Here is a 27,325-nt window from a genome sequence, read left to right on the forward strand (position 1 = left end):
GCAGTGGTGCAATCTCGGCTCACTGAAACCTCCGCCTCCTGGGTTCAAGCAGTTCTCTGCCTCAGCCTCCTGAGTAGCTGGGATTACAGGTGCCCACCCCCATGCCTGGCTAGTTTTTGTATTTTTAGTAGATACGGGGTTTCACCATCTTGGCCAGGGTGGTCTTGAGCTCCTGACCTCCTGATCCACCCACTTCGGCCTCCCAAAGTGCTGGGATTACAGGTGTGACTCACCGCGCCCGGTCCCTCCGGCTTTTTATAATGCCTACACTCCCACAGGCTGGAGTGGGAGTGTATTTTTTACAAAAGAGGAAGCATACATACCTATCAGTTTTGAATCTTGATTTTACTCACTTTTTTCCCTCTTACTTCACATCTCTCCACGTTACTGAATGTACTTCTGAGCATCACATCAATTTCATTTCATAGAATTACGAAGTATGAAGTATAACTTAGTTAACCACTTCCCTGCTTGGGGACGTTCATCTGATAAGTAATATTGAGTGTGTGGGGGCCAGCATATTCAGGCTGTTGCCATTTTTAATAAACTACTATAAATGTAATTCCTTATTAATGACTCAAGAGTGAAAAGGCTTGATTTTCTCTCATTGTGAGTGAGTGAAGGGTGAGGAGGTAAAACGGAGTAAGATATGCTGGCTACCTAAGTATTTAACCAAGGAAAAGAATGTCATCATCCTCTTCTAACCCTCATGTAAACTAGAATGTTGATTTCTCTATAGCCAGGCATTAATGGGTCTGGGGGCTGCTGCCATTGCCTAGTGGAGGAGTTGGTCAACTTCATCAGGGTAGAGTTGTCTTGTCTGCTGCTGAGTATAATTATCATATTTTTTCTTTGGGTCTAACTTTTCTTCCCCACCAAAAAAGGAGAAAGGGCAGTGTAACAATGACTGTGTCCCTCAGAATGCAGAGAAATATTGAGCTCAGACACAACTGCCTCTGTGCAAAACTGGTCTGAGCCTTTGGAGTGAATTGACCAAAACTTTTTTTTTCTTTTTTAGACATAAGGTCTTGCTCTGTTGCCCAGGCTGGAGTGCAGTGGCACGATCATAGCTTGCTGTAACCTCAAACTCCTGGGCTCAAACAATCCTCCTGCCTCAGCCTCCTTAATAACTAGGACTACAGGCGTGAACCAATATGCTGGGCTCATTCATTTTATTGTAGAGATGGAGCCTTGCTATGTTTTCCAGGCTGGTCTCAAACTCCTGGGCTCAACTGATACTCCTGCCTATGGCTTCCCAAAGCACTGGGATTATAGGTGTAGGACACCAGGCCTGACCAAGTTTTTTAATCAACATTTGACTTGATTGTTTTTTCCCACTGATCTGATTGGTGGAAGACTGAATTACTGATCAACTGAGTCCATTCATTTGAGCAGGTGATGTTTGTAGATGCAATCATTGTTCCAGGTGATTTGGATCCTGTTCTGCATCCTAGCATAGCCAGTCTGTATGCAAGATAAGGAGACCAACTCAGGACAGGCTGATCTGTCGAAACTATAAATTGAGAGTATCTGTGTAAAGGCCCTTCTTTCTGCAGTAGAAAGATAGATGCTCCTCTACTTATCATGAGTTACATCCTAATAACCCATTGCAAGTTGAACATATTTTAAGTCAAAAATGCACTTAATACACCTAACCTATGGAACATCATCGCTTAGGTTATCCTACCTGAAATGTGCTCAGAACACTTATAATAACCTACAGTTGGGCAAAATAATCTAATGCAAGCCTATTTTATAATAAAGTATTGAATATCTCATGTAGTTTACTGAATAATATACTGAAAGTGAAAAACAGAATGGTTGTATGGTTACTTAAAGTATGGTTTCTACTGAATGCATATTGCTTTTGCACCATCATAAAGGCAAAGTCATAAGTGGAACCATTGTAAGTTGAGGACTTTCTGCATACTGTAACTTTGGTTTGTGAATGTAATCACTTTGCATGTGCTTTCAGGGATGGCATATGCCCTACTAGCTGCAGTTCCTGTCGGATATGGTCTCTACTCTGCTTTTTTCCCTATCCTGACATACTTTATCTTTGGAACATCAAGACATATCTCAGTTGGTAATTATAAGCATATTTTACAATTATATTTGCTCATGTTTAAAGTGTTTTGGCTATATTAAGTGCATTATACCGCTATTATGTTGGTGCAAAAGTAATTGCGGTTTTCACAATTAAAAGTATAATTGTGAAAACCGCAATTACTTTTGCACCAACCTAATATATCTGTGTTAATGTTCTCAGGGAAATGGGATTTCAGTGTTTTGCCTGCTTTTTCTATTCACTGATGTTAGGTAACTTTTTTAATGAAGTGGAAAAATCAAAAAACTGAAAATGACAGCCTACCTTAACATTTTAGCATGTTTTGGTTTTTAAAAACGTGATCAATTTGACTCCATTTTTGGAGTGATAATGACAGGGAAAAAATGACACAAGGTCTTTGAACCTACCATTTTACTGGATCAACTTAGAAATTACTAAGTATGTTCATCAAATACATGTTCATGATTTAATTAAAGAGCATACTTATTTTAAATCACTAATATTAGAAGACTGGCAAAATCTTACCAAAACAATTTAGAAGCTAAGCTTGGCTTTCTTTCTTGGTATGGCTTATAATAAGTTTTCCTGCTATTCCTAAAATTTGAATTCTCGTTTGTTAGAATGTCCTAGTAAATGAGTGTTTTAATGCTATTTTGTGACTTTGACATTTATACTAGAGAAAATTTTGCTCCTACATCCATCTGCTGGCTAGACATGTCTACCTTGATGATCCTCTTGAAATAAATGCAACCATCTACTTTATCCCCAACCCATGTTTTTGTCCTTAGTTGTATTTCCTTAGAAGGAGATCAGAAAGAGGTTTTGATTGAAAGAACTTCCACACCTTGGAGAATCAATCAGTGTTGAGTGCTTGACTAGATATGAGGAACATGGAAGCTGATTTTTCTCTTTGGTATTCTATACATTGAGATATTCCAGGTGACTGGGGTTGGGTTTTGAGACCTCAAAACCATAAAGCCTTCCATGATGAGAGGGTAGAATCATCATCATCATCATGGATAAAAATAACAGTAGTGAACGGAGCAGTTGCTGAAAAAAAAAATTTTTTTAAATGTAAAATCTTACAGATTGACATTTGATATGAAAAAATGTTTTGTCTTACAAAAAGAGAAAGAAACTTCATACTCCCTTTGCTGTTTTTTTAATCCTAACTTCGACCCTGTGATATTGATCAAGGTACTCAGATCCACAGAGATCAGGACATTTGACACTCTAGGAAATTAATGAGATTATATGAAATAAAAGTTGAGCAGAACAAGTAAACACTCAATGTATGTGCTACCTTTGCCAGAAAACCTTTCCTGACAACTCTCATCCCTGTCCCCACCACCCATACACATGAGGATCACACACAGACAGGTTAGACGACCTTTTGATATACTCACGAAGCATCCTGAATGTTGTATTCTAATAATCTACCTACGTGTCTCTCTCGCCTATTTCTAGGTCATGAATGCCTCGAGATATCTGCGTTTTTAGCTTCTTTTTGTTGTTGTTGAGACAGAATCTGGCTCTGTCACCTAGGCTGGAGTGCGGTGGCATGATCTCAGCTCACTGCAGCCTCCACCTCCCCAGCTCAAGCAATCCCCCCACCTCAGCCTCCCAAGTAACTGGGACCATAGGCACGCACCACCACAACCAGCTAATTTTTGTCTTATTTTGGTAGAGATGGGGTTTTACTATGTTGCTTAGACTGGTCTGGAACTCCTGGGCTCAAGCGATCTTCCCACCTCAGTCTCCCAAAGTGCTGCGGTTACAGATGTGAGCCACTGGGTCCGGCTCAGCTTCTTTCGTGAACAAACAATATTTTCCTAGTCACAGCTAAATCTTTTATACATTTTTTAAATCCTATGCAGACACATTGAACATTTGTGATTAATAACTGATTAATTGTTAAAGACTTTTTTTCCCCAGGACCTTTTCCAGTGGTGAGTTTAATGGTGGGATCTGTTGTTCTGAGCATGGCACCCGACGAACACTTTCTCGTATCCAGCAGCAATGGAACTGTATTAAATACTACTATGATAGACACTGCAGCTAGAGATACAGCTAGAGTCCTGATTGCCAGTGCCCTGACTCTGCTGGTTGGAATTATACAGGTAATGAACTTACAAGTAAAATATAGATGGGTGTAATTTTTATTTGAAATTAACTTTAAAGCATATAGACTTAAAGATTCTTCTAAAAACAAAACAAAGTAATTTCCTGGAACCCAAAATTATTTTCTAAATTACGTTGTTTTAGGTCAGATGCTAAAATAGTAAGCAAGACCCCACTTATTAAGGCTCACTTACCATCAAAGTCAGAGACAGAAAAAAAGCGCAGAAGAACATGTGTGATTCAATTGAGGATGAGAGAAGGGAAATATACGGGAATCCATAAAGGAGAAAAAGCGTTCTGGTGAGCGGAGACACAGGACCGAAAGCCACAGAAATAAGCTATGGATTTTTGCTTTTCTGAGTACATGTATAGAAATACTTCAAGGTTTTTATTACACTTAGTTTTCAAATTTTAGAGTGGTGGAGGGAGGGGAGTGATAGGGTATTAAGAAATTCATATTTTTTTCTACCAGTATTTTTGTGCTATAGGCAGGCTACTAGTGTTTTCATTGGTATTAAGCTTGATTTAGTATTTCCAGAGAGTAGGTTTCTATCTCAGGCAAACGTTTAATTTTTCTTTCCTTTTCCTTATCGTAGTTGATATTTGGTGGCTTGCAGATTGGATTCATAGTGAGGTACTTGGCAGATCCTTTGGTTGGTGGCTTCACAACAGCTGCTGCCTTCCAAGTGCTGGTCTCACAGCTAAAGATTGTCCTCAATGTTTCAACCAAAAACTACAATGGAGTTCTCTCTATTATCTATGTAAGTGTTGCTTCTTGCTCCAGGGATGGGTCACTGTTCATTCCAGAAACAATTGTATTCATTCTCTGAGTCTGGGCCAGGCATGGTGGCTCACACCTGTAATCCCAGCACTTTGGAAGGCTGAGGTGGGCAGATTGCTTGAGCCCAGGAGTTTGAGACCGGCCTTGGCAATATGGTGAGACCTCATCTCTTAAAAAAAAAAAAAGAAAGAAAGAAAGAAAGAAAAGAAAAGGAAAAGAAAGAAAAAATCCAAAAATCCGAAAATTTGCCGGGTGTGGTGGTGCACACTTGTAGTCTCAGCTACTTGAGAGGCTGAGGTGGGAAGATCTCCTGAGCCCTGGAGGTTGAGGCTGCAGTGAGCTGTGATCGCCCCACTGCACTCCACCCTGGGTGACAGAGCAAGAACCTGTTTCAAGCAAAAACAAAACCAAAACAAAACAAAACTTGAGTCTGGAGCGCCCACATTTCTTTTTTTTTTTTTTTTTTTTTTTTTTTGAGACAGAGTCTTACTCTGTCACCCAGGCTGGAGTGCAGTGGCATGATATTGGCTCACCACAACCTCCACCTCCCGGGTTCAAGCGATTCTCTTGCCTCAGCCTCCTGAGTAGCTGGGATTACAGGCGCCCGCCACCACACCCAGCTGATTTTTGTATATTTAGTAGAGACAGGGTTTCACCATTTGGGCCAGGCTGGTCTTGAACTCCTGACCTTGTGATCCACCCACCTCGGCCTCCCAAAGTGCTGGGATTACAGGCGTGAGCCACCACGCCCGGCCTTGGAGCACCCACATTTCTCTATGCATACTTTGGGAGCCATTGAAAACATTTGGTTGCTTCTGTCAGAAATACTATTGTACTTAAAAACATTAATGAAAACAAAGTGGTCTAATGAAGTAAAGGCTGCTCTGGAATGTAACAGACTTGATTTCTAGCCTCAGCTTTGTCTCTAACAGGTAAGTGACCCTGGATACATCATGTAGGGTGCTAATTGAAAGCTCAGTTTTAGAACTGGATGGACCTTGATTCAAATTCTGGCTCTGCTGTCTACTAGCCATGTGAGCCAATCACCATGCCTCAGTTTCCTTCTCTGCAAAATTGGGTTAGTAATAGTATATGCCTCACTGGATTGTTTAATAAGAATAGATAAGCACTTGGCCCAGGGGCTGGTACATAACAAGTACTCTAAATAAAGGAGTTATTTTGAAATGATTATTTCAAGGCATCTTTTCTTTTTTATTGGTGAAATGAAATGATTGGAGATGTATCTCTAAAAGCTTTTTCTAACCATGAGAGTCTGTAAAATGCATAATGTAAATGTCTCAACAATTATAGATGAAAAGGAACATTAGATTCAGAGATGATTCACCATGCAAAAGAAATGCAAAAGCAGGATGTAGATCACACTAATTAGATTTGAAAAAGGTTTCGGATCTAAAAATGTGTTCTATATAAAGCATGTTATTGGTGCTTGAAAAATGGTGATAATAGTAACATGATGTCATCCTAGCTTGGGGGGAATGATATCATACAAAAATAATGTGTCAACATTAAGAATGGAGTTTGAGTCTTTAAAGACCCACCTATTAGCTTCTAAAACAATGTAAGGCCATGTACACATATCTAAGAATTGGTGAGTATGTCAATAATTGCTCAATTTTATAACGGTGCCATAATCCCATACTATTACACTCCATCCATTCAACAAATATTACCAAGTGCTTACTACAGGCCAGGTACTACGCTAAGCAGTGAGAATAGACAGAGGAGGCAGAATAACATAGTGAATAAGATCATGAGGCCAGGTGTGGTGGCTCATGCCTGTAATCCCAGCAGTTTGGGAGGCTGACACAGGTGGATCACTTGAGCCCATGAGTTCAATATCAGCTTGGGCAACATGACAAAACCTTGTCCCTACTAATAATACAAAAATAATTAGACATGCATGGTGGCACGCACCTGTAGTCCCAGCTACTTGGGAGGCTGAGGTGAGAGGATCACCTGAGCTCAGGAAGTTGAGGCTGCAGTGAGCCAAGATCATGCCACTGCCTTCCAGCCTGGGTGATGGGAGTGAGACCCTGTCTCAAACAACAATAACAGCAACAACAAACAAAAAACCAAAAACAAACAAAAAAGATCATGGACTTTGAACTTCAACAGACTTGAGTTGGCGTCTTGGTTCTCCACCCACTACCCATGATGTTTATACTCAAATTCCCTAAGCCTCAGTGTCCTCAATTGTAAAATGGGAGTAGTAATAGTAGCTACCTCTTAGAGCAGTGAGGATTGAAAAAGAAAATACATGTAAGGCACTTAGCACAATATCTGGCACATAGTAAGAATTGAGTTTATTATTATTATTATCACAGATGAATAGACCTCATGAAGCTCGCCGTTCATTTCCTCGGGACCCAGCCTATTAGGAAACATTAGCAAAAGTTTTTGATTCAGCATTATATGGGTCATTCTTGATATGTTTTTTCCTGTCAAATCCTCAGTTTTCTATTAAAAAAGAATTTTTTTTTTTGAGACAGGGTCTTGCCCCATTGCCTGGGCTGGAATACAGTAGCACAGTCATAGCTCACTGTGACCTCCATCTCCCTGTGTCAAGCGATTCTTCCCCCTCAGCCTCATGAGTAGCTGGAACTACAGGTGTGCACCACCACACCTGGCTAATTTTCTTTTTCTTTGTTGAATTTTAGTAGAGGCAATGTCTTGCTATGTTGCCCAGGTTAGTCTCGAACTCCTGAGTTCAAGTGATCCTCTCACCTTGGCCTCCCAAAGTTCTGGGATTAAAGGAGTGAGCCACCATGTCCAGCCCATATTTTAAAATTAAAATTAAAAATTTTAAGATTTTATTTTGGTAGAGACAGGGGTTTTGCAATGTCACCCAGGCTGGTCTTGAACCCCTGGCCTCAAGCAGTCATCTTACCGCATGCCTCCTAATGTGTTGGGATTATAGGTGTGGGCCACTGCACCTGGCCAATCCTTAGTTCTTTTTGAGACCTCTGACTGCCTTATTTTGACAGGCTCTGTAACTTTTGCAGCCCCTGGCACATCTTGCTTTTACTTACTTTTACATTTTCTCCATCAAATCTTCACTCATTTATTCCTTCATTCTCATTCATTCAGTTTATCTATTCAATAAACATATATTGAATACTTACCACGTGCCAGGCACTGTTCACTCCCTATACAAACCCAGTGACTCATTAACCTACCAAGACATCTCTTACTGAGTATTCTTACCTCACTGGGCAAACATTGCTAGGCCTTCATCTACACAGATCACAGGAGGTCCAAACTAATTGTTGACCTGGGTCCATGGCCATTTCAGGACCCCTGCAGAACAGGAGAAATAGTTCTTCTGGTCTCATAGGATTATGTTTAAGAAGAAACTTTCTGCAAATGATTTCACTTTGACAGGGACAAAAGTGAGCAGGAAACACTAGACCAAGGTCAAAAATAGTTTTTAAACCAAGTGCAGTCATTATGTAACTTATTTCCTGTTGAATATTTTTCTTGAAATCTCAGTTTAGCATACAGCATAGAATTTTGCAAGAAACTCCTCACAGGCCACCCAACTTGGAGAAGGTATTTCAGTCATCCCTATATGGTGGTGAATATAAGTTTGCTCTTCTGAAAAAAAAAAAAAAATCAGCAGGTCTGAAAACGATTACATAGGGTTAAATGAGCCGCTTAGTCTCTGAACAGAGAATTTTGCTTATGACATTACCATTGCAATTATACATGAAAGAATCCTTCAATAAATGCAGAGTAGTAGAGGATTCTCCCAGGAAAGACTGTAAGATTGTTGTAAAATACTTTACCTGGAGTGTTAACTTATCTTTGTTCTAAGGTTGCACTTTGGTTTGTCCTGCCCTCTCCCCCAAAGAGGTGCTGACAACTAGAAATAACAAATGCAAAGAAATAGGGGAGAAAATATTAGAAGAAAAAGAAATCAGTTAATTTACAAATGTCAGAGATACTGGATGTAGGAGGCAGAAGGGAGAATGACAGGGTATTGGCAGCAGTTTAGAATTAGTCAATACCCTTGATGCTACCATGCAGCTACTCAGTTATCTAAGTAAATCCCAGTCCACTTAGGGGTTGATTTCCCACCATTCAATTTGAATGGTTTGCCTCAGTAGACAAGGGTGAGAGCTTTGAAAGCCACCACTAAGCTTGATTAGATTTGTTACTTTGTACCTATTTCAGTATGTAAAATTTATACATTGTATTAAAGTAACACTTTAAGGATTGATCTATACATGTATACACAAAAGATATGGAAGGAAATGCCTGACAGCAAAAGGTGGTCGTGAAGCATTTGTGATATTCATAGAGATAAAATAAACAAAAATAAATTCAGTTCCAATAGTAAATTGATCAACTTTCTCATACACATTATTGGGCATAATTTTTTCTTATGGTTTCATAAACACAGGTAATCCTGGGCAAGAACAAAGAAATTATCTAAATGAAATTGTCCTAAAATTTTCCAAACACAGCAGGAAATATAGTAAAACATTATCTATTACCAAAAAGTTCATTATCATAATTTGAATTATTTGGAATACTAAGCTAAAATACAGAATCATATGTGTATCCATACTATTAACATATTTTATGGTATTTTAACAGTAAACTAAATTAGAAGTACTGTTCAGTGTTTTTGTAGAGTCTAATTTCTATGTCGTTAAATATAATCTTATATTATTATATAATCTTATCTTATATTATTATATAATATAATCTTATATTATATAATCTTATCTTATATAATCTTATTATATACTCTTATATAATATAATCTTATATTATTATATACTCTTATATAATATAATCTTATATTATGTCATAATATAATCTTATATTATGTCATAATATAAGATTATATTATGTCATAATATAATCTTATATTATGTCATAATATAATCTTATATTATGACATAATATAATCTTATATTATGACATAATATAATCTTATATTATGACATAATATAATCTTATATTATGTCATAACATAATCTTATATTATGTCATAACATAATCTTATATTATGACATAACATAATCTTATATTATGACATAACATAATCTTATATTATGACATAACATAATCTTATATTATGACATAACATAATCTTATATTATGACATAACATAATCTTATATTATGACATAATATAATCTTATATTATGACATAATATAATCTTATCTTACATAATATAATCTTATCTTACATAATATAATCTTATCTTATTACATAATATAATCTTATCTAATTACATAATATAATCTTATTACATAATATAATCTTATCTTATTGCATAATATAATCTTCTTATTGCATAATATAATCTTATCTTATTGCATAATATAATCTTATCTTATTGCATAATATAATCTTATCTTATTGCATAATATAATCTTATCTTATTGCATAATATAATCTTATTGCATAATATAATCTTATCTTATTGCATAATATAATCTTATTATAGAATAAAATCTTATCTTATTATATAATCTTATCTTATTATACAATATAATCTTATCTTATTATATAATCTTATCTTATTATATAATAGAATCTTATCTTATTATATAATCTTATTATATAATATAATCTTATCTTATTATATAGTCTTATTATATAATATAATCTTATCTTATTATATAATATAATCTTATCTTATTATATAATCTTATCTTATTATATAATCTTATCTTATTATATAATATAATCTTATTATATAATCTTATCTTATTATATAATATAATCTTATTATATAATCTTATCTTATTATATAATATAATCTTATCTTATTATATAATCTTATCTTATTATATAATCTTATCTTATTATATGTTATATTATTATATAATCTTATATGATTATATAATCTTATATGATTGTATAAGTATAATCTTTTCTTATATTATTATATAACATTATTATACAATAATAATGTAAACTGACTATTGCAGTTTACATGGTGAGTTTTATTTCTGCACAGATTAAACTTTCTATCATAGAGCTCTTCTTAAAAGATTCTGAATGACTACTCAATATGTAGGCAACTTATTTACACACTCAGATACCTTGCATGATGCAATTGTGTAATATAAACTGATTTTGGTTTTTGAACCTCATGTTACATTTCTAATCCACCAGACATACTTTTTATTCAAAGGTCTAATTGATTCTCATAGATTAAACTGGAATCCTGTAGTGATTATTTTTGTAAGGTAAAAATGTTTGTGTGATTGGGATAATGATTCCAAATGTTTTGTTTTTCAAGTTTTAATTTTTGCATCTTGAGTTGAAAAGTACACCTTTAATGAATAGACAACTCATCAAAATGTTATACCTAGCTCCTGAATTAATCAGGGTCATTCATCAGAAAACTGATTATGTAAAGGACCAAACAGCAATGATAACCTTCAAGCCTCTGGGATAGGTAGGGCTGTTTGCTCCTGTGTTAAATGCCCTAAGTTCTTGTTATCGTGTCTGCTGGTGGTAGTTATCCCATTTTCTTTTTCACTCTGCTGTCCCTGGCATCATCTTGTTTCTGTCAGTGTACCTGCCTTTAGCAATTTTCAGTGACTCTGAAAACCAGACAAAGTGAATTTGTTAGTACTGGATTTCAAGAAAGAGCAAAAGTACCCTCTGAGTGAAAGTTCAAGAGTCTTCCTACAAGTTAAATGCCTGAACTCTAGTCCCAGTGTTTGGTAGGAGGTATTTTGCTTGCATAATAACTTCTCCCCCATTCCCTTACTCTTCTTGAATGTGTTCCAGAGAGTTGAGGTTGCTGGCAAAGTGACTCCTAGATTACTTAAGGTTCATTAAGTACTTAAAGTTCATTAAGCTCATACATAATTGTCACCAGATTATCATTATAATTATTTTAAGAGTAGTTTATCTGTGAAAATAAGTAAAATACATGTTATAAATGTTATAAACTATAAGATGCTCCATTCTTTTATCTTCCTATAAAATATGTCTATAAAAAAGCTCATTTAAAGAAAAGTTACCTTCACTGTGAGATTGTCTCAAAGAAATGTCTCAAAGATACCTTCTTAAATCCTGCCTTCTACAGGACTGAAGTTAATATAACAAAGATATTAGTGTTCTTCCTTGGGATTCTTCCTTGCTAATTTCCTTGAAAACACCCTTGATTCCCAGAAGTCTCCTATTTACAAAACAAAACTAGTTTTTCTTGAATTGATTCATCTGTCTACTTAAAGATTTTTTTTGGCCAGTTGTGGTAGCTCATGCCTGTAACCCCAACACTTTGAGAGGTTGGGCAGGAGGATTTCTTGAGGCCAGGAGTTCGAGACCAGTCTGGGCAACAAAGTGAGTCACCGTCCCCTGCCCCCACCTCCTCCCGCCCCAATCTCTACAAAAAATAAAATAGCCTATTTATTGTACTCTCTACAATAAATAAAATAAATATAGATGCCCGCCTGTAGCCCCAGCTACTCTGGAGGGTGATGTGGAAGGATTGCTTGAGCTCAGGAGTTCGAGGCCACTGTACTCCAGCCTGGGCAAGAGAGCTAAAAAAAAAAAAAAAAAAAAAGTTTTTTTTATGTTATCTTAGTTCAAGTTTGAGAAATAAAATTAAGTACCAAATTTATTTCCAAAAATGTATGCTTGTCAGGAGATATACCTAATGTTAAATGACGAGTTAATGGGTGCAGCACACCAACGTGGCACACGTATACATATGTAACAAACCTGCACGTTGTGCACATGTACCCTAAAACTTAAAGTATAATTTAAAAACAAAAAACAGAAAAAAACTACAGATTCAATTCAGCTTTAGGAATTAAAAAAAAAGATTTGATATAATTATATCATTATAAAATCAAATTTTTTAAATAAAACATGAAATTGTTTTAATTTTTAAAAAAAGTATGCTTGGCCTATATGTCAATTCAATAGCTTTTCTTTGCCAGAAAGAATGAAGTCAGTCTACCTGTATCCACATATGAAGTATTTTAGGATTTTTTGTTATTTTTTGTTATTATCTATATCATTCAGGTTTAGGAAAGAACTTTACCTAAAATACTGGCTAATTGTGCCCCTAAAAAAAGAAAGCTAGAAAGAAAGAACACACACACACACACACAAAAACAACCAACTGATCAACTGGGAATTTCAGGTTTATCAGCCTTCAGTCTCAATGCTGTATCACTGTAGTAAAAATCAGGCTACTCGATAGCACCTAGAAACCCATTTTAAGATATAAACTTGTAAAGCATTTCTGTAAGTAAAAGGCAGTATGTTTATAATGACATGTTTTCTTTTAAGACATCTTTATTATCAAAAAAATACAGAGAAGCAAAAATAAGAATGTAGAAATCACCCAGTTTTTCCTTTCCAAGTAAACAATCATAAAAAACTTGGTGTATATATATATTGCAGCAATTGTATGTATGTAATGGTCTCTGTATCAACCAACACATTTTTATCATTTTACTGAAACTTTTGAGTGTTGTTTGATGCTGATATCATGGTTTTTCATGTGGGAAGATTCATATGAGAATTGATTGTGTGTGTGTGTGCGTGTGTGTGTGCTCATGTGCGTGTAACAGCAGGAAGTATATAAAATTATTTTCTTTTTATAGACGCTGGTTGAGATTTTTCAAAATATTGGTGATACCAATCTTGCTGATTTCACTGCTGGATTGCTCACCATTGTCGTCTGCATGGCAGTTAAGGAATTAAATGATCGGTTTAGACACAAAATCCCAGTCCCTATTCCTATAGAAGTAATTGTGGTAAGTAGAATATGTAGTTAGAAAGTTCAGCATTATTTGGTTGACAAGCAAGGAATTATTAAAACCAATGGAGTTTTTAACATCTTTTGTTTTATTTCAGACGATAATTGCTACTGCCATTTCATATGGAGCCAACCTGGAAAAAAATTACAATGCTGGCATTGTTAAATCCATCCCAAGGGGGTGAGTGTGGTGTTCCTCCTAGTACTAATACATTAAGTCAGTAAGTCAGTCTTTTTTATTTAAGTGAAACCTTTTATTACAAGCTTCATTTCACTGATGCTCCTTCAATAGTCCTATTTGTGTGTGATCTTGAAGAAACAACCATAAGACAAACAGTATGTGTGTAGATAAACGTCAAGCCATTTGTTTAAAAGCAGCCCGTATATGCTCTTTTTTCTTCATTTTCTTAAAACATGGCAGAACATGTACGGTTAACACCAGAGTCCTGATTTAAACTTATACATAACATTATAATATAATATAAATAGAATCATTTCTCAGTAACATCTATTGCACTGTGAACAATCTGCTTAAGGAATCAGGGACGTCTGGCCTAAATTCTCTATCATTTAGTTTAATCAATTTTGGATAATAATTATATCCTCGTACCCATAAGTAAAATGCATTATCTTCAAGGGAAGTTTTAGAAACATTTGGTAGTTTGGTGAATTAGAAGAGTAAAAGATCAAGGTCCTTCATTCATCTCTGTCACCTTCCAGTTTTGTGACCTGAGGAGATTCTCCTATATAAGACAAGGATAATGAAAACAGCTGAAGCCTCAACTCAAGCTTATTATGAAACACCAGTGAGATCTCTCATGAAATGAAGAGTAGTCAAGACACCCTACACCATAATTTTCTCATATGGGGTTACAAAGGAGGCCTAGATGTTTATTATATTTGTAACATACACTCATAACATTTAAGACTAGACTTGCTGTTAATCAAGAGTACTAGTTTTCCCTAAGACTAGAAGAGTTTGGTACCGGTGTTTCTACCAGGAAAGGGAGTGGAGGGGAGGGAAGGGCACGGAGCCACTGTTTGGTACCAGTGTTTGTTTTCCATGCTCTTAATAGAAACTTCCTCAGGCAAGCTTATTCCCAGAGCTTATTCTACAGGGAACTGCTGTATTCCCATTTGATGAATTTTATAATTTCTTCTAATATCTGTTCCAAACTATTTGAAAAAGCACAGCTGGCTACATGGGACTTAATTTACATGCTATCCATTATAGTGTTTCTCAAACTTACCCTTTTGTAAGAATCACATGGGATCCTTTTTCACACAGATTCCTGGTTCCCACCCCAAACCTATTGAATCAGGCTTTCCAGAGGTGGGGCTCAGGAATTAATATTTTTCAAAAGTGCCTCAAGTGATTCTTGCCCTCAAGGAAACTGGAGAAACTCTTTAAGAGAGGATCAACAAATCTAATCTAACAATTACATAATTTCATTAGTTAGAAACAATTACAGAAAAAGATACTTTACAGATCTCTTTTGTCAGGCTTCCTAGGATGTATCAAGTTATAGGTGGTCCACAGAGCAGGCCCTGTCCCATCCATCCGTGTTCCATTAGTTGGTTTGGGGAACTCATTTCTTCTGCCCTAAATTATCCCTCCAGGTCCTCTGCAGAGCTTTCCTGTGCTCTCCTCCTGAGAACAGATTTCTAGCCTCTCGCCCTTGAGTTTAATGAAGCTGAATCTTTGACAGACCACCTGGTCAGCTTGGTCAGCTAATTTAACCTGCCTGGCCGCAGGGACTTTAAGCTACTCTATGAGGGCAGTGACCCCATTGGTGTTGTTCAGCTCTGTCCCAGAGCACAGAGCTCATCTCACAGTAAGCTCTCAGAAAACACTTGTTGAAGGAATAAAATACCCAAGCCTATGTCATTATAAACAAGCCACAACAAAGGCCTTGGTTATCTGATCTCACTTGGTAGCACAGAAGCAATTCTGATGATATTAACAAACCTGAAAAAGAAAGGGAGTGGAGAGATTGGAAAAAAGCAAGCAGAGTTTTAAAGTGGCCCTGAGGTAAGCACAGTGAAAGGAAGAGGGACAGAGAGATTGTGATATGCCCCCTTTTGATCTCCTCCCTGCTTCAATCCTCCATTAAGCCTGCTGCTCGTAGTTCCCTTTATCCTATTGAGGGTCCATAAGTTAGGATCACTCCTAACCTAGGACCATACGTTAGGACCATAAGTTAGTCCCCAATAACAATGCCCCATTGGACAGCCAAAAACAGTGGCTCCATGCCCTTCCCTCTACTCCCTTTCCTGGTAGAAACATACAACTTTTCCTTGTCCAGTCAACATCTAAGCGCCCCACTAGGATTCACTCATTCTCTCATCCTGGGTGCTTTCTTAACCAGCAGACACTATGAGGGCCAGTCGTGTGCCTCTCTTCTCATGCAACTGGTCCTTATCTGCAACTCATAATCTGCCCAGTTCCTCACTCATCCTGCCCAGGCTTCTCTTTTACCTCTTCTGTTATAGTGGTGTGTGTGTGTCTGTGTGTATGTGTGTGTGTGTGTGCACGCACGTGTATGTGTAAACCCATAACAAGATTGACAGCTCTGTCCTCTAAATTTTAATCCCTATTCACTCTCTTGCCTCCTGTCCTTGCCAGTTCCAGAGGTCCCCTTGTTGTCACGTTTGTTACTCTCTTTTTTCTTTTCTTTTCTTTAACAGAGTCTCACTCTGTCACCCAGCCTGGAATGCAGTGGCATGATCTCTGTGGTGTGTGTGTGTGTGTGTGTGTGTGTGTGTGTGTGTATAAACCCATAACAAGATTGACGGCTCTGTCCTCTAAATTTTAATCCCTATTCACTGTCTTGCCTCCTGTCTTCGTCAGTTCCAGAGGTCCTCTTGTCATGTTTGTTACTCTTTCTTTCATTCTCTTTCTTTCTTCCCTTCCTTCCCTCCCTTCCCTCCCTTCCCTCCCTTTCCTACCTTCCCTCCCTTTCCTCCTCTTCCTTCCTTCCTTCCTCTCTCTCTCTTTTTTCTTTCTTTCTTTTTTCTTTCTTTCTTTTCTTCTTTCTTTCTTTTTCTTTTCCTTTCTTTCCTTTTCTGAAACAGAACCTCACTCTGTCACCCAGCATGGAATGCAGTGGCATGATCTCGGCTCACTGCAACCTCTGCCTCCCAGGTTCAAGCAATTCTCCTGCCTCAGCCTTCTGAGTAGCTGGGACAACAGGCACACACTGCCATGCCTGGCTAATTTTTAGTAGAGACGGGGTTTCACCATGTTGGCCAGGCTGGCCTCAAACTCCTGACCTCAGGTGATCTGCCTGCCTCAGCCACCCAAAGTGCTGGGATTACAGGCACTGTTATAGACCCCTTTTGTCAGGTTTCCTAGGATGTATCAAGTTATAGGTGGCCTGCAGAACATGCCCTGTCCCATCAATCTGGGTTCCATTCATTGGTTTGGGGAACTCAGGCCTACTGTTGTTTTTAAAGTATGTGCTTTGCAGTTGTACTTGAAAGTGTGGCACAGGGGCAAAGCCAACAAAACCACAGGGGTTTTTTCCTGGCTGCTTTCTGAGGGCTACTCTTCTCCTCTAGCTGGAGTGGTGGTGCATTTGCCAAGTGTTCAGACCCAGTCTGAAGTACTCTGGTATTCTGTTTGGTATTCTGCTTATGACGCTGGCCTGTCGTTTGTGGAATTTTGGGCCCTTCAGGGTTCACTTCTCCCGGTCTTCATCTTTTCAGATAAGTGTGTGTTCACATGCTCACTCCCTTGGGTTCTTCATAGTGTTGTCTTATGATCAGGCCTGACATGCTTGGCTGGGGCCAAACAGGCCCACTGAGCAAAAAATTTGGAGAGTTATATCCACAGAAGGAGGGCAAGGGCAAGGGCAAGGGCAAGGAAAAAAGGCTTACTTATAGGTCATTAGAAGATATCCAGACGGGACTTCAATTGGTTTGGGGCAAATAATTGGCACACTTAGGGTTCAGCAAGACAGCAGACATGAGTGGCAGGAGTATGACAGACTTAGGTTCTCCCAATATATACCAAGAACCTACTATATGTGTAGATACTAATTACTTACTTACACAAGTGATTCCTCATTGAATCATATGAGAAGAATATATAGTCCCCATTTGACAGCTGAGGAAACTGGGATGTGGTGGGTTTAAATAACATGCCTAAAGTCATTTGAGAGTGATTCTGGTCCTTTGACTTAAGTCTTTGCACTTTACGCTTTGCAAACCTGGATAATCAAGGATCAGGTCATATTTGGAGAACTAGGCAGCCAGGCAGGCAAATTGCATTAGGCTGCTATCAAAACTAAGCTGTATGTGAAACTGGAAAGTTATCCTGACAAGTCCGAGTGACCTGAAGTAGGGTTGACTGGGTCTCAGGAGCAAGTCAGGAGACTGTTTTGAGAAGTGTGGTCCCAAGTCACATCCCAACTAGCAGGTGATGTCATGCTGAGTCGCCCAACTGTTGGATCAGGGTTTCCAACATCCTGTCTGTCTACAGATGGGGTTCATTCCACAGTCTCATTGTGGGGTAGGATGGGATATAAGGAGAAAAGGAGTCTGAAAGTTAACCTCACTGGTAGGGAGAGTAAGGCTACAAGGGCAGAGAACCAGACAGACCTTGTTAGGTAGGAAATCGTCTAATATCTAACATTTAGACCTGGACCCACTAACTGACCTCAAGCAAATCACTTCACGTTTCCAGGTCTAAGTTCCTTTATCAACAAGACAAGACAAGAGCGGTGGATTCAACAATACCTAGGATGCTTTCTCTATGGTTTTCTCTAAGAACCTTATTTCTATTTTATTTTTACCACTGTTCTCTAATTATAGGGGAAAATGTAGTTTCCTTATTAAAGAAACTTTAGGCATAAGTGATGTAGGTTGGGGAGACCTTTCATGGCTGGGGGCCTCTGGAATTATACCATATGGATAGTCATCAAGATATGGGTCCATCTCCCAAATTTTCATATTTGAGAGAACCTCATGGTATAATGTGTAGGTTAACTTTTTTATATGGTTTGTAGGGTAGCTCTGGTTTTGTCAAACAGTAGTCATTGGACCCCACAATCATTGAGATATTTTAGTCACTATGGAGCATTGTGATAATTATATTAATTTAATCTTTTTTGCCTTAAGAAGATTTTAAATGTCCTGGCTCTCAAAAAAGGATTTTCCACTGAGCTCTTTTAGCATCATACGTTCTTTGTCTCTTTAACAGAGCTGATACCTCTTCAAACACAGTAAATCTCATATTATGGCTAGAATCTCTTTTAAATTCAAAGAACTTTAAGATGGAATTGTGGAAGGAGAAACACTAACATGTGAAATGGCATGGATGGGGCTGTATGATATTAAAGAATCAGTAACAGCAGATTTATTCATGTGAGAGATAGAGAAGAGTCAGCATGGGTAGGCTCAAAAATAGAGGACAAAGAAATCAGCCAGTAAGATAACACCAACTTCTGATTAAACATTATAAAAGCTGCTACTATCATGTATGTATTTCGTGTGCTTTTTGTTCTTTTGGATCAAGTACTTTCATGTCTAATATGTGACTGAGCAGATATAGCATTTGATGAGATGGGGAAAAAGAATGGTGGTCAAATCTTCACAGCATTTTTCACTTAAAAACTCACTAGGTTTTTGCCTCCTGAACTTCCACCTGTGAGCTTGTTCTCGGAGATGCTGGCTGCATCATTTTCCATCGCTGTGGTGGCTTATGCTATTGCAGTGTCAGTAGGAAAAGTATATGCCACCAAGTATGATTACACCATCGATGGGAACCAGGTATGGGTGCCCTTTTGCTGAACTGGTTTTATAGGGCTGGAAACAGGAAAAAAACATAAATGGAAAAGATTTTGGTGTCAGCTAAAGAAGGGGTTGGATTCTTTCACCAGACCTTATTGGGTTGGTTTTCCTCTTGTGTTTGCTAATTAGAAATTATTTTGGAATAGACACACTGCATCACTTTGCTTTTTTAAGAAATAAGTTGAAATAACACTAATTTTAAAAGAGCTAATTCAGTCAGGTCATAAATAACATTCAAAGTGAACATATTAGGTCAGAAAGAGAATTCTTCATGTAACCCAGTACCTCTTGGCAATTATTTTTAATGGCAGTTATAATGTGACAAAACAGTGCAACAAACATTAATAATAGTTGTGACCACTTTAAATCGAGGTGGTTCACTGTGCAGTTAATATATGCAGGCAATTTTTGTAGGCATGTGATACATTGCCAGGTAAGCTGATTTCACACTGCTTGCAAATTTGCAAGTTCTGTATCTATATGTTTCTGAAAATACAGTATAGCAATAACAGTAGTTAAATGGTTAGTAATCAAGCAGAATAACAGCACTGCTAGTCGTAATATGCTTCATAGCGAATATTCAACCACAGAAAAACACTTTATGTGAGAGCTGCAGACATTCCATTCACTAGGCAGTGAAAAAGCTTAGCAAATGATCAGGTGCTATTTCTTGTCAACTTTAAAAATTATCGTGAGCAATGAGACCTCTCTCAGATGGTATGGAGTCCAAACTCCTGATGTCGTACAAGGACCCCAAGTACCTATCACGGTAAAAATTAAACTGGACCACCACGCAGAGTAGGCATGGGAGTTTTCATTCTTAATGTACTTCCTGAAATACTCAGCGAAGGTCTTGCAAAGATTCAATTTGTAGGATCGTTGTCATCCAGTCTCTTCCTTAGGAATTCATTGCCTTTGGGATCAGCAACATCTTCTCAGGATTCTTCTCTTGTTTTGTGGCCACCACTGCTCTGTCCCGCACGGCCGTCCAGGAGAGCACTGGAGGAAAGACACAGGTAGGAACAACAGCCTTATGATATCCATCTCAGAGAACAAGTCGAGGAATGGCAAGAGAGGAAGGCTCGCACCAAGCTTAGCAGGACAATTTGCCTTTCAGACTTGTACTTCCTAATCTGATTCACCTCAGGCCTATTCCTCTTGTTCCACTCCCTCACCTGAAATCTCTTAAAAAACAACATGTATGGTTTTCTGATACAGTGATTCTCAAATCTATTTGTCAGTGCTTACCTGTCATGTAGCTACACTTACCTGCTGTGGTCAATAACAACTGACAAGGAATCAGTAATGAAGGATGCTGATTTTTGTTAATTTGTTACCTGGGGAGACAGATGGCCTGGTAAAAGCGCTTCCTGGCTTTAGGAGGTATTCTATTTTCAGGAAAGTGAAAAGCTCTATTCACATTTCCTATAGAAGGATGAGGAACTTCCTCCAGGGGCGTTTGGTCCCACAGAACAACAGTTTGCTAGCCAAGAATATTTTTGTTGTAACATTTTTGGCATTTCTTCTTGAGTAAGATTTATGTTGTTGAAGTTCTGCATGTGGGTTTAATCTTATCTTTTAAATGTGGTTTGCAGTTGTTGCCTTTACAAGGTGGCCAAAAAGCCAGCATCCTAGTTAATCTCTGGATAATCCCTCCTTCAATGTTCAGAAAGCTCAGGAGCCATACTCAAAGGCCACTCTTTCCAGCAGGACACAGTCAAAGAGACCACACCAAGCAGATGGGCACAAGGGACAGACTCAGGAATTTTGCTTCTGTCTCTTATGCCTTGAGGTCCTTATCTTCCCAACACAGAAAGAACTATTATTTAGGAGTAAGAAGTACATTGAGATTCCAAAGAACAACAAACCCAAACTACATAGTGCAATACACACACACACACACACACACATGCACGCACACATGCACAGTCTTCACAGTCTTCAAATGGGTTTTACTAAGGCGGGGACACTTAAAAAATAAATATAAGTTGGGCACAGTGGCTCATGCTTGTAATCCCAGCACTTTGGGAGGCTGAGGTGGGCGGATCAATTGAGGTCAGGAGTTCGAGACTAACCTGGCCAACATGGTGAAACCCCTTCTCTACTAAAAATGCAAAAATTAGCCAGGTATGGTGGTGGATGCCTGTAATCCCAGCTACTTGGGAGGCTGAGGCAGGAGAATCACTTGAACCTGGGAGGTGGAGGTTGCAGTGAGCCAAGATCATGCCATTGCACTCCAGCCTGGGTGACAAGAGCTAGACTCTGTGTCAAATATATATATATACACACACACACACACACACAAATATATATATATATATTCTGATATATATATATATGAGAATAACTGAAAAAACTAATGACTCCAACAGTGACTTGCCCAGGGAGAGCTTTAATTGTCCCCAATATGCATGTGATGCTCCTTTCCTATTTATAATGGATCTTGTGACAGACTTGGAAGAATTGGCCTCTTCCAGTTTTTTGGCTGCTTTTCAACAAAAAATTTTATTTTCGGAATTTTTCTTAATTTTTTATTTTTTTTGCAAATATTTCCAGCTCTGAGGGAGCAGGTAAAATAATACAGCTCATATCCAGAGGCGTAGCCAGAGATCTGTGGTCAAGGGGAAGAGGTCAGAGCCAATTTCCAAAGCTGTGCACATTTCAGGCTGCAGCTGTCAGCAGCAGGAACTTCTGCTGCTTTCATTTGAGACGGAGCACTGACAAGCTCTCCAGAGCACATGGTCTTCAGCGGGTGCAGGCAAATCTCAAACTGCTGATGTCCATTCTCCTGATGTTACCTCCAGGCTCAAATGAGGCATGGGCTGGCTGTCCCAGTAAGTATGCCCATGTAAAGTGACCTCCTTGGCAGAGGGTTTGGGGGATAATGGTGTTCTGGTAAGCTAATACCCCCTGCCACATACTGACATGTATTATATTTAGGAATGAAGGATGCCAGGATTTCAGCATTAAAGAATGAAACGAGTAAAGAAATGGCTTCATGTTTAATTATTGAAATGTATACTAAATTCTGGGGTTAAAAGTCTAAGTGCCTGAACTGAAATCCAGGGACTGATGGACAAATAAACTGGCAGGGCTTCTCTTGTGTGGCTTCTCGTGTTTTCTCTTATGTTGGAACTTCAGTTTCAGCATCTACAAAATGGAAATGATAATTGCATCCATTTCATAGGGATATTGTGAGGATTAGGCAAGAAAATGTAAAGTCTTAGCACATACTTGTAAATGCTCATTGTTTCACTCCTTTAGGCAAGAATAGCATCTTAGCATCTATGATACATATATTGTGCCTGGCACATAAGAAGCACCTGGCATATATTTGCTGAATGAATGAATGGAAGAATGAGTATTGGTGGACACGAACTGTTTTTAGCACATCTACAGATTGTAGAAGAATTAAACATTGGAGCCTTTTCTTTCCCTCACCCCCATCTGACTTCCACTGACTCACAGAAAAGTAATTCTGATTACAAACCACTCTTTAGCTCTGATTACCCCCTCCCTTAACAGAATAATTTTTTAGTAACTGAATCCGGTTGTAGATATAAAGTCTACAGAGTTTCTCACAAACAAGCCTTATCAAGTAAGTGCAAATAATTGATCACTCACCGATTTTAATATAGTGGCCAAAATGAGCCTTGGCCTCCCATAATTGGAGACTCATTATGACATATAATTGGCAAGTAGGTGGCCACTCTGCTGCCATGAGTTTGGCAGCTGACTGTGGTCCTTGTCCCCAAATCTCCATATCTTTCTCCAGTTCACAGAGCTCCCCATCCACAGTGAGATGCAAGTGGCTCGGTAAATACCGGTTGAGTAATTGCATGCAAGGAAGGAAGGGAGGGATAAGGGAAGGAAGGAAAGAAGAAAATGGAAGGAAGGACAAGGGAGAGGAAGGGAAGGGATATGAAGGAAAGCGAAGAGAAGGGAGGGAAGTAGGATATCAGCTTCTCTGCTTAGTCAGGAGAAGGGAAAGAGCACCAGGGTACTGGGAATCTAGGATGGGGATAGGAAGAGCATAGAAAAGCCAGCCAGACATACAAAGCACGCTTTTTAGTACCTCATACACATCATATTGCCTCAGGCTGACCCAACTATAATCTAAATATAAATGATCAATTTGCCAGGTAGAGCAAGTGCTTTCTACTTTTCTGTTTATATTTGCTGTGTCTGTCTCCCGTAACTCAGACCTCTTGCACTAGACAGCACTTGTGCTCAACAAAATCTTCCCAGTTGTTTCCTCTCTGATTGCTTTGCTTGTAGTTCCCTGTCTCCTTTTCTTCTTTGTTTCAGAGCTTCTAATCTTCATCTTGGCTCTGCCCCAGCTGTCTCAACAGAGAATTCATTGGTCATCTAATCAAACGAGAGAGTAGTCCCCACCCCCTCAGCCTCTCTCCTAACTAGTATGGATCTTAGGAGAGCTATTTTTGCCAGCGAAGGTAAAGTTTCTGAAGCTTCCTTTTACCCCTGCTATTGCCCTGTCACTCCATAGCCACTGTTTCAGGCTGCCTTGGGGCAAAGCTCTGAGCCTGCCTCCGTGGAACTGTCAGAGGAGGCAGGAGACACAATCCCACCTCTCAATGTGCAAATGTGGCATTTCGAATTTGCAATAGGATGAGTAAATTTATTTTCTCTGAGACTTTAATGAGACCATGTGCTACAAGTACGAAGTGTTATCAGAGTTGCTATTATAGCTGCAGCTTCAATAATGCAGAAGAATCAGCTATGTGCCATAAGAATTTATTTCCCAAGAATATGACAATGATCTCTGTTGTTGGGAAAGGGGGGATTGGTCCATGTTTCCTGCCATGGTAAATAACCAGAAGGTTGGCCTGAATGGACGCCGAAACCGCAGGTGTGTACTATCACCAATAAAATCCCTGTCAAACTGGCTTTAATTTCACAGGATCAGTCTCCATATTTTCTTTAACTTCTCTGCCATAGCATATATAGATGCCATTTTTGTTCAGTTTTGTGGCTTGAGCAAATAACTATCACTTTTCTCGACAGTATTGAGCAGAAGGGGGAGGCAGGGAAGTATGAAGTGTGTCTGTGAACAGGCTGTCTCATACACACATCCAGTGAGCTGGAAGACACAAGGGAGAAGGACGAATCCTTTTCATAGGAGGTGTGTGTCTTCCAGGTTGCTGGCATCATCTCTGCTGCGATTGTGATGATCGCCATTCTTGCCCTGGGGAAGCTTCTGGAACCCTTGCAGAAGGTATAACCCTGCTTCTCTGCATACCGATTGCATAATTTCCCTTCACTACTCTGCTACCAGATAAATAACAGGAGATTTAACAATCATCACATGGAAAACCATTCCCTGAATAACACAGCCTTCTCTGTCTCTCTTGGCAGTCGGTCTTGGCAGCTGTCGTAATTGCCAACCTGAAAGGGATGTTTATGCAGGTGTGTGACATTCCTCGTCTGTGGAGACAAAATAAGATTGATGCTGTAAGTCACCTACCACCCATATTTATCTGAAATAAGATTTGGTTCTTATATGCTTCCTGCCATGTCACTATATTCCCCCCATCCCCTAAGTCTCACTTGTGCTTTGGGAACTCCAGAGGAGAAATTAGAATTGTGGGGGTAAATCAAAGCCATGAAGTCTTCCATGTGAACTGCATTTTGTGAAGATTCTGTATCTCTGGGAAGGTCAATTTCCAGCAAGAATCCCATATGAGGCTCATTCATACACCTTTGGCCTTCTAAACGCAAAAAGCAAAAATATGTTTAAACACCCTAGTTTAGAAGGACAAACAACATACAAAACAATGCAAAAACAAAATACAAAATGTAAAAACCCATGCTGACTTTAACTCTGACTAACATAACCTTCGCAACTATTCTGAGAAACTAAAAATCAGAAGCTAAATCCTTCAGAGTTCCTCTCTAAATTAAACCGTAAAAAGAATGAGAAGACTTCCTACATATTGATATGGAAAATTTTCCAAGACAAATCGTTAAGTGAAAAAGAGACCAGAATAGAAATGCTGGGGAAAAGCACAGACACAGGCAGAAATAAAAGCGGATACAAGGAGGGAGGGAAGTTGGGAATGGGTGGAGAAGGGGGAGGGTTGTGAGCAAGAGTTTTCCCCTTTTTAATGATAATTCCCTTATGAACCATGCAAATATATTAGCTATTCAAAAATTTAGAAATCAATAAAATGGGACAGTTGGTCTTAATTGAGAAGCCCAGTTTCTACAGCTACTTAAATATAAAATGAATGAAGTCACAATATTTTTAAAAAGCTGTGGTTTGGCCAGGCACAGTGGCTTAGGCCTGTAATCCCAGCACTTTGGGAGGCAGGAGGATCACTTGAGCTCAGGAATTTGAGACCAGCCTGTGTAACACAGTGAGACCTTGTCTCTACTACAAATAAAAAATTAAAAATTAGCCGGGTTTGGTGGCATGTACCTGTGGGTAGTCCCAGCTACTTGGGAGGCTGAGGCAGGAGGATCACTTGAGTCCAGAAGATGGAGGCTGCAGTGAGCTATCATGGTGCCACTGCACTCTAGCCTGGGCAACAGAGTGTGACCCTGTCTCAAAAGAAAAAAAAAAAAACTGTAATTTGTTTGTGGATCATTGATCTTATTTTTATAGGTAGTTATCACATGATGGTACCTGATACATTAATATAATTCTTTTCATTTCTATTTTTTTCCCTAGGTTATCTGGGTGTTTACGTGTATAGTGTCCATCATTCTGGGGCTGGATCTCGGTTTACTAGCTGGCCTTATATTTGGACTATTGACTGTGGTCCTGAGAGTTCAGTTGTGAGTAACGTAAAACCCAGATTTCCTATAAACAGAACAACACACTCTGAGCTTCCTTATACCATTTTGATAAATATAGTGAAGCCACTTTCTTTCGTTATAGTTACTGTATATTGAGTGCTTCTATGCATTAAGCAGTGTTTCACAGACATACTTAATCTTCAAAAATAGCCTATGAATAGGTTTGATTAGTCTCATTCTACAGGTGAGAAAAGAGAAATTCAGAAAGGCTAAGAAGCATCCCTAAGATCACACAGCTAGTACGTGGCAGAGCTAAGATTTGAACCTATGTACCTACTCATGTCCTCTACTGCTGTGCTCTCCTTTTAGTTGTGGTAAGACTAAAAAGTACATAGTTTAGTCAAAGGCTGAAGTTGCTTTGTAGTTTCTTCTTTAAATGAGATGAGGAATGTAAGGCGCTCGGCCCCAGGCTTGGGACAAGACAGCTGTTATATATTATAGTTCATTTTCTTTTTTAAAGCTAGTAACCAAAAGTTACATAACCCAGAACAGGAGGACTTTAAAATAGCTGATGACAGCCAAAATTCATTCAAATCTGTCATATAACCAATAAGGCATATAACCAATAAACCACACAATTATGTGAAGGAAACTATTAGCTCATATGCAGAGTGAAGGCAGCAAAGACATGATTTAAATAATGGAAAACAGCCTGTGAGGGAAGGTGAGGAGCCTGAAGGTGGTTTTTTGGTTGGTTTTGTTTTGATTCTAGAGAGGCCTTAGTTAAGTGCCCTCCTAGGCCTAGAGGGGAACAGAGTCTTTCTCTCCCTCCTCAATGTGTCCATCGTCTTTCCAGACTTCTGGCCCCTGCTCTGCCTGTGCTTGGGCTGTGAAAGAAGAAGACACCTGGAAAAACATCAAGATAGATGTCTTCAGCTTAGCATCAGCTCACCTCTCCTGTCCCACCAGCCAGTTCTCCTTCCTGCCCTCCTTCCCTACCTTGGCATATTGGTGCCTACCCAAAAGGCTTGTGTTT

The 27,325-nt window shown here is 38.7% G+C and overlaps 1 protein-coding gene across 1 annotated transcript in view; it reads left to right on the forward strand.

Annotated features, from left to right (window-relative positions):
* SLC26A4 (solute carrier family 26 member 4) overlaps positions 1-27,325 on the forward strand; it is a 58,485-nt gene that overhangs the window by 10,401 nt on the left and 20,759 nt on the right. The window contains exons 4-13 of the mRNA XM_009453969.5: positions 1,976-2,086; positions 4,004-4,188; positions 4,786-4,950; positions 13,583-13,735; positions 13,836-13,918; positions 19,362-19,509; positions 20,433-20,546; positions 24,689-24,766; positions 24,907-25,002; positions 26,222-26,328. Of these exons, the coding sequence (XP_009452244.2) occupies positions 1,976-2,086; positions 4,004-4,188; positions 4,786-4,950; positions 13,583-13,735; positions 13,836-13,918; positions 19,362-19,509; positions 20,433-20,546; positions 24,689-24,766; positions 24,907-25,002; positions 26,222-26,328 (1,240 nt within the window). The remainder of the gene's footprint in view (positions 1-1,975; positions 2,087-4,003; positions 4,189-4,785; positions 4,951-13,582; positions 13,736-13,835; positions 13,919-19,361; positions 19,510-20,432; positions 20,547-24,688; positions 24,767-24,906; positions 25,003-26,221; positions 26,329-27,325) is intronic.

Source organism: Pan troglodytes, chromosome 6, assembly GCF_028858775.2.
Source record: "Pan troglodytes isolate AG18354 chromosome 6, NHGRI_mPanTro3-v2.0_pri, whole genome shotgun sequence".
Taxonomy (NCBI): Eukaryota; Metazoa; Chordata; class Mammalia; order Primates; family Hominidae; genus Pan; species Pan troglodytes.